Genomic DNA, 15,102 nt, shown 5'->3' with positions numbered 1-15,102 from the left:
GCTGTGAGGCAGTTTGTCATATTAACGTTCTTCAAAACAAGACATAACTTTGATTCAGGGCATCACAGGAAGCGTTGATGCTCTGCAGCTGCAGCAGTTATAATCAACCACAACCCCCAAAAAACAAGCCTTCCAGGTCTGGTTTCAAATCACGCTGATAGTTTACGTTGGCCCCATCAGGAGCCAGAGTTCCCCCTATCTCCCTCAAAGAGCACCAATAGATGTTTGTCAGGTTTTTGTCACAAAGAGCAGCAGCCTGGACGTTTTTGATTTAGAAAACATTTTATACTTTAATACGTTTTTTAAGTAATTTACAGGACAAGACATTAATTAAACAAGTTACTTACAAGCCTGTAGTGCCACCTTGTGGTTGATCTTAATATTGAATACACTGTTTACATAGAAGATGAGTGGCAAACAATAGCACGTGAGTAGCCAAAAGTATGTGGACAGACAAAAGCTTGTGACCCTTTAATGTAAGAAATTGTACTGCAGCTTTGTGGGAGTTCAGTTAAGCTTTTTCCTGTTTCAGAGTGATTCATGTTTTCAGTTAGATGTGGAATAGCTTATCTAGCTGTAACCCCTAACCCTCACACACCGGGATAAACAGAATTAGTGCCACATAAATATTATTTCCTTGCTTTATGGCCCAGCTTTAGTGGCTAACCTACTGAGATTGCTTTGGTTGAAACAAGCTGCCATACTTCTTCTGATTGGCTGCCTCCAGCAAACAGAAGCGTCAAACTGCTGGACCTGTTCGCCTGAATTGACCATATCAGTAATATCCATTGTCACTGACATTGTGCAGATCCAAGAAGAGGAAAAACTGAAAATAAGCATTTTGTTCTAAAGGCTCACTTGTGCATAGAGTATTTAACTATATTTCATATCCTCCTCCACCTTGTATCAGTGTATATAGCACAAAATAAGGAAACCCATGATAGGTCCACATTAAGGTCTGTGGTCTAAGGAGCTTGGAAAGAAAAGCGTCTGGACTTCTTTAAGTTGCTTGAAGACGTTTCACCTCTCATCCGAGAAGCTTCTTCAAGTCCAGACGCTTTTCTTTCCAAGCTCCTTAGACTACGATGAACTGGATGACTGAGAACCTTCACAGACATTAAGGTTTGTGGTTTTTTTACAAGAAAATTATTTGGGTAATGTTTGGATGTCCACATATTTTTGGCTATGTTGTGCTCATAACAGTTGTTGAAATTATGCTGGTGCTCAGAAGATTTTCGTGTCTACATCCAAAGAAATAAATGTGCCAAACATGTATTAACTTAATACATTGTAATATTACAAATCTTTTAATAAACAACACAAAACAGACACAGACAGGTGACAATTTCAAAGAAAACCCAGAGTAAAGTGTCTCAGTGTGGTGTTGTGCTGCTGTAGGAGGGCTTTATTTTATTTTATTTTTTAAATCTAATATGGCTTTTTAATTATTTTAAAGGCAATGTCTAACATGTCAAACCATAATCTGCCATAGGAGTTCAACAGGGATGAGATCATGCTCATAGGTCACAGGGAGAGACCATTACAACTGGTATGGATATGGTTAACTGTAGGATAAGTGTGCCGCGTCATCTGTTTCTATATTACAGTTCCTTCTGCTACATTCACAGAACACATGTTCATTTTGTGCCTTCCAGACTTCCAGCCTTTGCTTTGCATTTGTGTACAAAAATAAAACTCGCTTTAAAAAGCTAATCAATCACATTGAACATCCCAGCATTGATCGCTGTAAGCGTCTTACATTTTCTTGATCTTACAGGATGTCTTTCCTTTACGAAAACGACTTCTTCTTCTCACACTTTCCCACACCCTCAGTTTGCTGTGCAGTCATCCTCAGACACAGAGTTTCAGTCGGGGCTCACAGGCGAGTAGAGTTCGTCATCATCTGATCATCAAACATTCAGAGAGATTAGTAAATGTTTTACATTTTATTCCTCCACAGCTGCACGTCTGTTTATTGAGATTTACCTGAATTCTGCATGTTTGAGGTTTGTCCAGAGTGAAGAGGACCATATGAGAATTTTGAAGCATCAGAAGGACCAACAAACGACTCCAATGGTAGAGGATCTGAAACGGCAAAAGCTTTTCAGTTTTAATTGAATAAAAAAGTATTTCAGACAGTCTGAGATGGACTTACATCTTTTATTTATTTACCCTCGACAAACTGAAACGTGACTATCAGCCTTTCTTCTTCTTTCTTGAATTTTATATCACACAACAATATATATTTTTTTTTTTTTAAAGCTAGAATAATCCCAGGACTTTTTTTTATTTTTATAACATGTAAACTACAACACTTTCCCTAAGTATCTCAAAAACTGAATTAAAAAAAACATGGAGTCTATCTGGAAGAGGGAAGGAGAAAAGTTGAGAAAATAAGCTGACCTACAGGCATGACCACGTTCATCCTCATCCAGCACCCAACAAGGAAACAAATAAGCATATTCCACAATATTTATTTGGTAGAAAAAAGGACTGAGGGGAGTGAAGCGAACTTACCAGGCGTCACGTTGACGTAATCTTTGGGCAAGTTTTCATAGCATTCCCCGGAGGAGGTGCTGGACGACTCAAAGGAGTCCACTGAGATCTTTGACACTCTGGCGTACTGAGGATATGTCGAGGCACCGTTACAGCTTGGAAAGGCTCCTGTCATTGTATTTGAGGGCTGCGGACCTTAAAAAATAAAACACAAAATGGAGAAATTTTGTAGCACAGCTGGGACACAAACAAGAATTGTCTGTACGTGTGATTTCTTATTGGGGTTTTTTCTAAGGAACACATAAAAAAAGATGTCCTGCATTTACATCCATTTAGAAACAAGATATTTAATTTAGTCCTAACAGAGTTATATGTGGATGACCTCGTGCTGTTATGATTTGCTCGCTTTAAACTGTGAAATAATAACCTCCTCTGTAATTGGGTCAAATATCTTGCGCAACTTATGACAGAACAAATGATGGTGATGATATTTATAGATAATGCACGCTGATCTATGCACAAGCAAACATCCTGTTACGCATGACTGTACAGTTTGCATCTTTAGGGTACACTGTTCATCCGCTGTATACGGCACACTGGATGAACTACAGAAAAGCAGAAACTTCACGTAACTTTTAATGACCCTACAAGGTTATCACTGAAGAAACCAGGTTGTCTCAGGGTAAATGTGATGTTTGTAGCCTCTAATGTCAATACAGGTCAATTTTTAGAAAGAAATCTTGTGTATAGATTTCTTTGGATAATTGCATCGTTGTGGACCTTTACGTTTTCAGGACACTTGTATAACTGTCATGTGGGAATCTGATTTGTGGGAATGTGTATTTTATCTTTTTATTTTGTTTCTTGTGTTTTATGTGATTTGATTTTTTATAGACCATGAGTCTGAAATAAAGATTTATCATGATGATGATTATTTTGTACCTATTGTTTGTTCTTTATGTTTTCTGTGTCTTGTTTTTGGTTAAAAGTGAAAGTCAGTGTTCCTCTTCCATTTACAGATTGTTGTCACAGCAGTAGTTTCTAATGGGAATGATGCATTTTGCTTGAGTTTTGCAAAGTGTTACAACTTTGCAAACGAACTGTGACTCACCTTCTTCACAAAGGCTCTCAAGACCTGAAGGCCTCATCAAAGGATTAACGTCTGTTCTGTATCGCTGAGAATCTGGATTTTAAAAAAAAGTGACACGATGCACACAATGCAATATTTTACAGAGCATTCTGCAAACATTCAGTGCAAAACAGCATGATCTGCTCACACACACACACACACAAACATGCAGATAGACAGAGCAGCTTCAACCGCAAAATGCAGAAACAGTGTGAGACAAAGAAGCAACGGCTGAGAAACGACACATAAATGCAGAGGAAAAATAAAAGAACGTGGCTCACTCCGAAAGGTGGATAAACTGACAGACGGGTCAATGCTTGGGTCATACTGCTCATAGTCTGTATCTACTGACGTGCTGTCAGCACTACTAAGCTGGGTCCAAAGGAGCCTGGGATTGGAGGGGACTTTTTGAGACAAACACACAAAAAAGATTAAACGATTTGATGAGATGAAATCTGCAACTTCCTCACTACCGTGCATGTCTATTAAATAGATAAATCGACAGATAGATATGCCTGCGGGGTTAAAGAAAGAAAAAAGCTGTGTTAGTGTTCGACATGTTGAATTGTTCGACCACTGACCATCAGTCTCCGCCGGGTTGGCGGTGACTTTGATGAGATTAACAGCCTCGTGATAGTTGTTGCTTTGACCAGATGGAGCTCGTGGGCTGCTGCGCGTCTGCTGGAGTAAGAAAGCTGTGCACATGTAAAACAAGACTTGGGTCATTAGCGTATGACATTTAGAGGCCCCGCAACGCAACTTAATAAAACAGATTAAATAGTTCAAACTTTAATGTATTGAAATATTTCGATTTTCTTTAACATTTTGCTGTATAATGTCAGAGTACTAATTTCTGTATTCTGCACTTTTATAACGCAGCATCTTAAAATTATAAAAATTTCAGATTCTAGGAAGCCCATGAATGTTTCTTATCTTAAGGCCTTACTTTTTGAGCGATTTACAGTGAGTGTATGGCTTTAAAGTGCCTTGGATTTGCAGTAGAAAATGGTTAGAAATGTTGATAATGAAATCCAAAATAATATATGCTACCTTCTTAGTGTTCTACTAATGTCATCTCCTCGTGTTAGGAAGAAGCTGGGTAAAACATATTTTTAAATGTGTGCTTTCTTCATCCTACTAACTTCAGATTAATTTCTTTCAAAGTCAAGGTAAGCCTGCAGCTCTTTCACAATCTAGTACATTAAATTAATTTGTACCTCTTTTAGGAATTTGACCTCTCCCATTACTTCCTAAATGTTGTGGACAAGCTGGGTGTCATGAAAATATTCTAGATGTTGTTGTTTTTTTGAACGTATCTTATTATGGGGGTTTAATTTTAAATTAAGGTTATTTTTTGGCGGTATAATGCGTCATCTTTTATCTGTTTATATCCACCTGTTTCCTGTCTGTACTAAAACAGATTCTAACTAAAAAAAACATTACACTGTTAGAATAAATAGGAGCTGTGCAGCATGTTTCACCCTTATTGATTTCATAAAGTGAAATATAAAATGTTAAACATCTACCTATGAAAATAAAAACATTTCTATAAAGTAATATGATTTGTTTGGGAAAATAAGCATATTTTTAAAAACTGATGGAAGAGATTTTTAATGAAAACTGTCAAAATAAACTGAATGTTAGTATTTCCATCATTACAGACAATATAACCTAAAATTACTTAAAATAAAAAAAGGACAATAAAATATAATCTATTTATCTAATAAAATCTGAACAAACCGTGTTTTCTCCTGTAATGGCAGCAGAGCACCGTGTTTGTGATGACAATCACGAGGAGCAGGATGGACAGAGAGATGGTGGAGAGAAGCGGCAGAGACGCAAAAGGCAAATCTGCAGCAGCAACAGCAGCTGTGGTTCCATTGGCTGGATGCACAGAGAAGAAACAAATACTTCACTTTCTGATTATTGATCAAGACTAACCGCGACGTTTAAGAAACTGGTACTGAGAATAATACTTCAAAGAATAATTTAAGTACTTTTTCATAAAATAAAACTGTAAATATTTACCAGTTGTCCATTGAGGTGTTACAGTTGGATTAACCGTGGTAGCGTTAGGAAACCCCAGAGAACCTGCAGAACAAAAATATAATTTGTTCAACAAAACGGAGAAATCTGGTCACCTGGTTTCACCTGGATGTGAATTTTATTTATGCTACGACGACATTTTATGTGATTCCGTAACTATTGAACAGAAACTCCTCAGAGGACGACTCACTGCAATCAACAACTGTTAAATGAATAAATAAATGTGTAGGCACACGAATAAAAGCACTTCAAACACGTAATTATTTAAGTCACAGACAGAAATACGTTGGTTAATTACAATAAAATTTCAATTCAATTTTATTTATATAGCGCCAAATCATAGCAACTGTCAGGTCAAAGCACATTATATTGTTTGATAAAGACCCAACAGAGAAAATTCTGACAATCACCCCTGAAGTTTCTTTCCTGACAGTGGGAAGGAAACTTCTGACAGAACCAGGCTCAAAAGGCGGCAGCCATCTGCTGCAACCAGGTGGGGTGGGGAAATGTATTTTTAAAAAATTTGAGTGTCTTAACAAAATTCCACCTTAAAATGTATTAAACATTTAATCCAGATGTTTGTTTTTATCCTGAATATCTGATCCCTTTAATATGTGCAAAGAAGTCCTTTTCAAAGAGTTGCTAATGAATAAATAAATTAATAAAATTCGCACTCATTGATTCCTCCTGTTTTGTTTGAGTGTTGTTTGTTTAACAAGTATATAACAAATAAAAACACCAAACTGTTTCCCTTACCTTCACAAATGACACCAGAAGCTTTTGAGTCTTTACACAGGAACCGATGATTTATGTATTCCTTGCACTCCCACAGACTCTGATTTTGTGATTTGCATTCATAGTAAAACAGCGTGCCGTTGTTGTGGGTGAGAGGAGGATTAAACTGGGTGTACTTTTCCACCTTATCGCCACAGCCCAGCATGGAGCACACAATGGAAGCCATCATCTCATTCCAGCAGTTATTACACACGAACCACCAGCTGCCGTTACGATGCACCTCCAGTTTACCAGAGCAGCGGTCCATACCTCCAGTCAGTCTGAGGCCTCGCATCTCTGCAGAGACACAGATGTCACAAGGAGTAAAACTACTGGAGCAAAATGGCATAAAACATTCCCCAAAAAATAATGCAAGTAAATCAGCTGGTGATAAACCAGCGCTAAGGATAATGACTTTGATTTTTTTTTTAACATATGACATACATAATTAACCTCATTCTCAAAAATGCATGAACAGAGATGTTTCTCCTGAGTTATGTTTGTTTGCTACACATCACTCATTCAATATTTCTGTATTTTTGCTGATCATTTTTTTAGTAGTGAAGATCACATTTCATGGAAACATAAATTTGAAGTTTAGTTATATGTAACTTTTAGAAGAAACAACGAAAATCTTTAAGATGTTTTTTTAACCAGTGCAGAAAGCAAGTTAAGCCCCAAGAATAAATGTTCACATTCAGAGTTGTTTTGTTAATAACATTAAAATTTACATTTTCTGATTTCTGCATGTATAAATAAACTTTTTTGAACTAGACCTGAACACATGACACCAGCGTCTTCTTTGTGTCCACAGTCTTGATCCTCCTCCTGTGTAGCCGGGCAGCTCCACAGGTTCTCCTCGTTGCCCGTACAGTTCAGATCGTCCAGGTAGATGGGTCCTTTCCCCGGGGGAAATAAGCCGGCCTGGCCCGTCACATTGAGAGCGTAACCGCAGCCGAGCTGGGCGCACACCACATGAGCATCATTCAGGTCCCAGTGGTCGTCACACACGGTGCCCCACTGCCCATTTTTCCATACTTCCACTCGTCCACCACAGCGGTCTGTCCCTCCTGCCAGTCGCACAAGCTGGTGTTCTGAGGATGACACCCTGTCATTATTATTGTGCATTACTCATCATTAATACTCGTGCAAATAATTAACCTAACAGCACAGTCTGGTGATCAAGATGTAAATCTTATGACCTGATAGTGTTAACTGAAATTATTACAGTCAGATCTGACAGTCACCAATCAAATACTTAGAAATCTCTTCCACTATGAATTCTCATTGCTTAAAAATCACAGCTCTTTATGATTTTTTTGTTTCTTAAATCCTTACATCTAAAGGTTAGTGCTCAGTTATTTTTGCCTGAGGCTAATTCAGAGTCACTGTCAGGGAAACACACAAGGTTGCATATTTTTGCTTCTTAAATTTTGGATAATAAACAAGCAGGCAATCACTTAACCAATTAACATGAGGTTAATTAGTTAAACCCACTGAGTGACTGTGGGTCAGTAACAGGGGTATGATAAGGATCAATTTCTGTCCTTTTGATTCAGTTATAGACAGTCTAAGGGACTGAAAGACATCCTGGAAGTGTGTTAAACCTGCATTATTTTTAACATCCAGCAGGGGGCAAATCTCCTGGGTTGCCTTCCTCTGTGACCTCAGTTAACCCTTTTCAGATTGCTTTACAGGCTCAATGACTTGTTTTGTGTTGGAGTCATTTTTTAACTTATAATTAGAAGGGAGGAATAACCAGGGTGTAGAGATTTCACAGTGAGGTCGCTCATCACATTCAGTCTGAAAACATGATACTTGAGGCTTCATAGCAGGATTTCACTAAGCAACAGGTCACTTCATGTTTGCTAAAAACATTTTTTATTTTTTTGTTTTTCAATAAAACACTCTGCTGTTCCAAGTTAGATGGAGACTGAGAGTTAAAATATATTTCTAGATCTCAGCTATATGTTATAAATTATAAAAGTAAAATATTGTAGTTGCTCAGTTCCAAAAACTCTACATGTAAAGGTTTAGTACTTTGGTAGAGCCACTGTGATCTGTAATATTAACACATAATGTTTCCCTACCAGCTTCCACACCTCAAACATGATTAACCAGTGTTTGCTTAAAGACGATGACGGACAGAGCAGATAAAAACTTAGGCCTGCTGCTGCATATTGGGAAAGGTTTCAGTGAGAATTAGTGATGGCTTCACGACTTCTGTACAGACAAGAGGAGGTGAGAATAAACCAGCGCGTAGGGCAGGAAGTCATTTATAGACAGGAAAGGGCATGTATGACATGCGGTCACACTCCTCAAATTCAGATAAACACAACAATAGTCCTCAGTTATTTTTAAGATATCTCAGACTGTTCATCGCCTGTTTTTGAATTGATGGTCCATAAAATGTGTGTGTGTGTGTGTGTGTGTGTGTGTGTGTGTGTGTGTGTGTGTGTGTGTGTGTGTGTGTGTGTGTATTATATTAAAATACATGACAATTCCCTTTCTTTTAAAAAAAATATTGATAAAAAAATTGATAAAATATTCCTTCCATTTTTAGATTTTGAGGTTTTCCTGTTTATGTGTTTAGGTTAAATGAAAAGCATTTCATACGTTCCGAGGAGTTTCGTTCTATGTCGGTTTTGGAAATTTGGCGTGTGAGAAAAAAACCTTCTGGTTTCAAACCTCGCCTAATCTTTGTTTTTCTTCAGGTGCTCTAGTTTCCTCCCACAGATCTGTTAGGGTACAATGGCAGGTTACTGCCCCAGGGACAGGTCATGGTGCCCCCAGAAATCATGAATGTAAATATTTTTCCGAGAATGACAGTTTTGTTCGTCGGTAGTGTTCAACATCAAAGTCAGAGTTATGACAAAGAAGTTCAGTTCTTTCTAAACGCTCAGATTTATATCTGACATGATGCTCAGAATTCTTGATGTTATCTCAAAAACAACCAAACTGATATCTCACAGCAGCAAGAGCAAATTCCTCAACAAATGCAAAAAGTCCTGCTTGTCTGAAATATTTAACAGCAAAATATCTTTAATCCTCCTACTGCAAATCCAGCCTTGCAGTAACACAGTACACTTCTATGCAATTTCAGTTATCAAGCTTCTTGCTATGTAGACCGCATTGTCTACATAGTAATATTTGTTGCTAATAATAATAATAACTGTGTCTCAGTGTTTGTATTAGTTAGTATTTATTCAGTGGCATAACAAGATAATATTTCAGTAAGTAGAAGAAAAGTAGAAAAAATGACTGGAGAGCTCCGTTTGTCTCCTCATGCTCCGAAGAAACATGTGCCTCCACGTGAAATCAACCAAAAAAAATCCAGTTTTCTTCTTATAGTTACTGTGATAGTCTAATATACACAGTTGTGGTCAGACTCTCACATGCATCCATCATGAATATGAATTTTATGGTAATTTGAGTCTTTTAATGATTATTTTGAACTGTTCTTTATGACTTTAAAAAACAAGTTTGAGTTTATTTTGGATTTTCTTTAATCCACACAAAAACTGCAGATTCCAAGATAATCAGTTCAAACAATTGTAGGTCTGTCCAAGTTATTTGTTTATGTCACCGTTTTGCCACAATCTGGAAGAAGAACCAAACTCTTACCCTCAGAGGCTAATTAGTTCAGCTTCAGGATTAAATTTGTAGATAATCCTAAACACACAACTGGTTTTTATAAATAGATTAAGCAGGCTAACATGAAGCTTCTCCAGCAGCCTTGCAAAAGCCCTGACCTCAACCCTTTTAAAAATTATGGACTATGTTTGAAAGTATGCCCAGAAAACCAACCAATTTAAATTAACTCTACCATTTCTGCCGAGAAGAGTGGTCAAATATCCAGCCACAGTTATACCAGAGGCTTGCTAATGGCTACAAAGGCACCTATTTGAGGTGTCCATGGTAACAAACATCTGACCTCAACTGTATCTAGTTTCCTTGATATTTAGTTACATAAGTTTTAGTCTGAACACTCCGTTCGCTGTCAGATGAAACGAAAGTCCAGATGGTGTGTGAAATCTGTGTGAATATGTTAGCATCCTGATTGGCTACATCCATCTTGAATGCAGAACAATTTAATATTCGCTGATTGATGCTTTACAACTGTGAAGGTTGAGTCAATGAAGACTGAACTGGAAATTTCATGTAAACTAAAACAGCGTCTATATATATTACCATTTATATAACTGATTAGATTTTTCTGATTGCTGACTGTTACGAACATGTATGTCCGTGTGTTTGTTTGTGCAGGTGCTGTGTTTTTGTCTATGTTAATTTAGCTGTGCCAGGGCCCTGTTCCGATTGGTGCGTGGACTTACTGCCCCGGCGTGATTGGATCCAGCTGGAGGACCCGCCCAATAAAAGGAGGCTGGAGCGCTACAGTGGGAGAGGTCCTGCATTTCTCCTCATCACCCAGCAGTAGTCCTGTGGTAGCCGCTGGCTGCAGTATACGTGCGAAAGTTGTGGAAGTGGAGTGGGTAGGGGTGAGCTGCCGTTTATTTTGATCACCCGTTTTCTCCTGTTTTTGAGTTGGTTAAGGAGGTCAGACTCTGTCTTTATTTTGACTTTATTTTGGTGAGGTCAGGGGTGCGGGATTTGTGTAGGTTTGTTTTGTTTATTGTTTTGGCCTTGGCTCACCCTGAAGTGTTGACACTCCCGTTTTGGTTCTCTTTATTCACCTTGTAAATAAATCACTTCACATCTAACGGATTTGTTGCGTGTGACTGCTTGGGTCTTGGGGAGGGAAGCGAGTGCCTCGCTCATGTTATGGCCTGGCCCTAGACGGGTCGTAACACTGACATTAAAGAAAAGTCTTACCACAAACCACTTCATGGATCACACTGCAGGAACTTCCAACACTCAGTGAACAGTTCTCCAAACGTCCGTGTTGGTATGAACAGTTTTGAAAGCAGGTGATGTTGCCTGGTGAGCTGGTTTTATTAATAGAATGGACGCTGCCGCATTTAAGATCCTGACAGATCTGTTCAGACAACCCATTCACACAGTCATTTGTGAGCGCCATTATGTCACTGCTCCTGTTCCTAGGCAACCTGAGTGTCCACTTGCATTTTCTACCAAGAGAGTAGACATAAGGGTCATCTGAGGACACACAGAAATAAGAATTAGAGCAATTTTTTTGTAATTTCATTAAAACAACCATGATAGCACACTGCAAAAAAACACATTTTTTCTTCAGGTTGTCTGTGTCTGACAATTATTTAATTTGAGTTAACACAGATGAAAAGGGACAAAGATCACACAGATTACTCCACATCTGAAACAAGGTGTTTTAGCTTCAAGCCAAGTTTCTTCTTATTGGCTCTACCATTAGTAATAAAATGTTGGAACAGGGAGTGAGAGAGGCTGATGTATCTAAGTGATCATATTAACACTATTTGTTCTCTCTGACATCACATAGAAGACCTGGCCTTGTCTCGCATGTAAACCTGCTGACCTCATTATTCAAAACCCTGTTTAATATGACTATCCACCATTAACAGCATACATATAACAGAAAATAGCAAGAGGGACAACAGGTCCAATTTAGTCTACAGTACATTTAACCTGCCACAGAATCTGTTTAAAAAATAAATAAATAAAACAACATTACTTCAGTTTATGGCAAAGTATGAGACCAAAGGAAAAGACCTTCTAAAATATCAAAACAAAAACTCTATATTAGTTATTTTTCCACATTTTTTGGCTTTGCTGTTTTTAGTGCTCTTTGTCCTAGCTAAAGTGACCATGATATAACATGTTACTTATAACACCACTACAGACACATCTAACCACTCACTAATCGAGTGGTTACTTGAGCAAGAACTGAGGTTTTTTCTGGGACACGTTGGTGTGGTTGACACATGAACGCGATCATTTCGACAACATTAAAAGCCACTAAACTGAATCTTGCATCTCTTTAAAACTAACATCTCGCTTTTACTTTTTGTCTTTTTGAAATGTGACATCTCGTATGGTCTTCATCTAAATGTGTCCTTTGTGACAAACATTTTTAACAACCTTCACAATATCTGATCGACTTTGCCAGTTTTACACTATGACTTTACAGAGAATGCTTCCACTGGGGCTATTTTTCTTTAGCTGTCAATTTTTTTAATTGTAGATTTAAGTGCCACATTTCCCTTGAGAAAAGAACTCAAGCGTGTTCCTCCTTTTATCTCTGTGCAGGATTGTGGTTGTGCATACGTCTTTGCAATCTTTACACGTTGGCGCCGCACACCAACTATCAAAGTGCTGAGATTAACCTCACAACCTTTAGCTATGCTAACACGCTGTATTTCTGGCCACCAGAGACCCTTCTTTTAAGATGCACCCTGGTGCATCTTGAAAGTCCCTGGCCACACATTTCCTGCGTGTATGTGTTCTGTCTACAGTACAAGCAATACGAAAATCCCTTAAAAATAGTCCTGTTTATATATTTTACCATTTTACTTTTAACATGGTTTATATGTTTATTAATTTTTAATCCCTATTTTTTCATCAGACATTCCAGTATTTTTTAGCACCATTACAGCTTCTACTTTTGTTTTGAATCCTTGTGAATGTAAATTGTATGCACTAAAGTATTTTTGGGGCAAAAATGTGTTTTTCAGGATGCAGCTGAACTAAAAGCCACACACAGACACAAAACAGCAAGAAACTGTGCTTGCAAGGCAAAGCCGAGTTAGCGTGGGAGTGTGTGTTCTCAGCTCACTGTTTGATTTGCACCTGCAAAATTCACCAAGATGGGTTTTACAAGCAGGTCACCCCCACTTCCTGTGCTGATGAAACATTTATACTGCCTCTGAGTAGAGTGCTTATCCTGATTCTGGACAAAAAATTCTGGTATAACGGTGTTTTTGTACAAAAGTGAACTATGCGGAAAACAGAAAGGGAAGATCCCACTTACTGCTGATTTTTGTGTTATTTCCCTTTCCACTCACACGGATATCAGACGGGTCGTTTTCAGTGGTTGCATTTTTCAAAGCTGAAATCAAGAAAGGAAAAAAACTCTTTAGGAATCAGAAACAGAGTGAGCATCTAGTTGGAAAGCTAATCAAACTATGCTTTTAAACCACATGTACTGCAAAGAGTAACAGCTAAACGATGTGTCACCGTTTTCTGAGCAATCATACTGAAGTGTTTGATAGGAAACTACAACTAATCTCTCCTCCACATTTTTCACTTACTTTTCTAAGAGACTTCAGTTCTGATTTTCATTTAATGTTTCCTGCCCAAGCACCTAAATTGAAGGTTTAAAATAGCGTGGCGTGCTCGTTGCACTAAAGTACATGTGGAAAGTTTAAATAAAGGCTAAATAATACGGTACAAAAATTGGAAATATGTACAAAAAACGAAAATATACATGAAATATCGAGATTTGCTTTTCATCTTCATACCGATCATGTTATTTTCAGTCTATTTTTCCAAGGAAAGGTTCTCTACAAAGACAAATTTAGGATCTGACATGTTCTGACATAAATAAGCTAAAGTATTTATCAATAAACTGTCAAGTTAACAACAGTTTTATAACAACAGCAACAAAATAGCAAACAGGGTCTATATCGTTTTACTTTACCAACAGCACTGACTTCATGTCTTTTACGTAACATTTGAGATAACAGTCTGTATGTACATGAGACCAGTTAATATATATTTTAAATAACACAAGGGATAGATAATAGTATCATTTCATTTTACGCTGATTTCACAAAAGTTCTACTCTGTTTGTGAGAACAAAGCATTAAATAAATAAAAAACTGTAAACAGTACCTTGACAAAAAAAGTTCACGTGGATGATTAAGATGAATTTCAGCAGCTTCATTCTGTTGAGAGAGAGAGAGAGAAATACCTTCTACACTGTACAGCTCAAAGTCGAACCCCGGAGCTACTCAGACGTCTAGCTCAAATAGAGTAAGTCTGTCAATGTGGTTTCCTCTGTTGATCCCGTGGTGGTACCCTGCAAAACTTCCTAGTTGCTGCTTCGCAGAGGGAAGTGAAGCCTTTGTGGTACTTCAGCTTTTGTACAAACAGCTGTACAAACTTTTGTCAGATTATATATATGTGTATATATATGTATATCTAATATTTATTTTTAAAATATTTTTATTGTTATTTTACATTTTTAATTGTTTGAATAGATGGATGGACTCTAATTGGGTTTTTTTTTTTTTATTGTAGGTATTGAGGAAATTCGTGGGTTCGTTTCCTATAATAACGGTAATTAATTTAACAGTTTAATGCAGAGATCGCAGTTCTGTGCGTTTTACAAGGCTTAAGAGCAGGAAGAGAGCTGGACCTTTCTGTGTTAAACATGTAAACATGTCAGTGATTTCTTAGTAATAAGTCTATGATGTATGAATTTTCTCTCGACAGAAAATAAATATATTTATATTTGCATGTTTCTGCAGTTAAGTTTAGTTTTATATGTTGGATGAAAACAACATAATTCAGTTCAATGTAGTACGGTTGGTGTAATGGTGTGGTGGATTTTTTTTCATGGCAGACTTGGACCCCAACTGATGTGTTTAACACAGCCTACCCAAATCTCTGTGAAATGTTTCCAGCACCTTGTAAAATCGAAGTCTTGAAAACTTAAGGCGAACAAATAAACTCTACCTAATGAATAGAATAGAATAGAATAG

The 15,102-nt window shown here is 37.6% G+C and overlaps 1 protein-coding gene across 3 annotated transcripts; it reads right to left on the bottom strand.

Moving 5' to 3' along the window:
• Positions 1-269: 269 nt before the first annotated feature.
• Positions 270-14,397, bottom strand: LOC146548812 (T-cell differentiation antigen CD6-like). 3 transcript variants are annotated; one of them, XM_085262922.1, is made up of 13 exons: positions 14,231-14,397; positions 13,368-13,445; positions 11,279-11,560; positions 7,222-7,539; positions 6,428-6,742; positions 5,654-5,716; positions 5,366-5,509; positions 4,207-4,320; positions 3,907-4,029; positions 3,608-3,679; positions 2,518-2,691; positions 1,987-2,085; positions 270-1,903 (listed from the first exon to the last, which is right to left on the bottom strand). In XM_085262922.1, the coding sequence occupies exons 1-13, from the start codon at positions 14,280-14,282 to the stop codon at positions 1,866-1,868; spliced, it is 1,872 nt and encodes a 623-aa protein (XP_085119048.1). In that variant the 5' UTR covers positions 14,283-14,397; the 3' UTR covers positions 270-1,865. The 3 variants fall into 3 exon arrangements, with proteins under 3 accessions (XP_085119048.1, XP_085119047.1, XP_085119049.1); XM_085262921.1 differs by having other exon boundaries at positions 3,907-4,320; XM_085262923.1 differs by lacking the exon at positions 3,907-4,029.
• Positions 14,398-15,102: the final 705 nt, after the last annotated feature.

Source organism: Mchenga conophoros, linkage group LG22 (assembly GCF_057382185.1).
Source record: "Mchenga conophoros isolate Kocher_MC1m ecotype Shallow Benthic linkage group LG22, M_conophoros_male_GT1.1, whole genome shotgun sequence".
Taxonomy (NCBI): domain Eukaryota; kingdom Metazoa; phylum Chordata; class Actinopteri; order Cichliformes; family Cichlidae; genus Mchenga; species Mchenga conophoros.
Note: the sequence above shows the minus strand (reverse complement) of the source record. Positions and strands in the feature narration are given on the sequence as shown.

Excerpts from the sequence above, each read along its gene's own strand:
- LOC146548812 (XM_085262921.1), bottom strand. The coding sequence starts at position 14,282 with ATGAAGCTGCTGAAATTCATCTTAATCATCCACGTGAACTTTTTTTGT. Across the intron at positions 13,446-14,230 it reads CGTGAACTTTTTTTGTCAAG|CTTTGAAAAATGCAACCACT; the intron begins GTACTGTTTACA and ends TCTTGATTTCAG. Across the intron at positions 7,540-11,278 it reads GATCCATGAAGTGGTTTGTG|AACACCAGCTTGTGCGACTG; the intron begins GTAAGACTTTTC and ends TGTCATCCTCAG.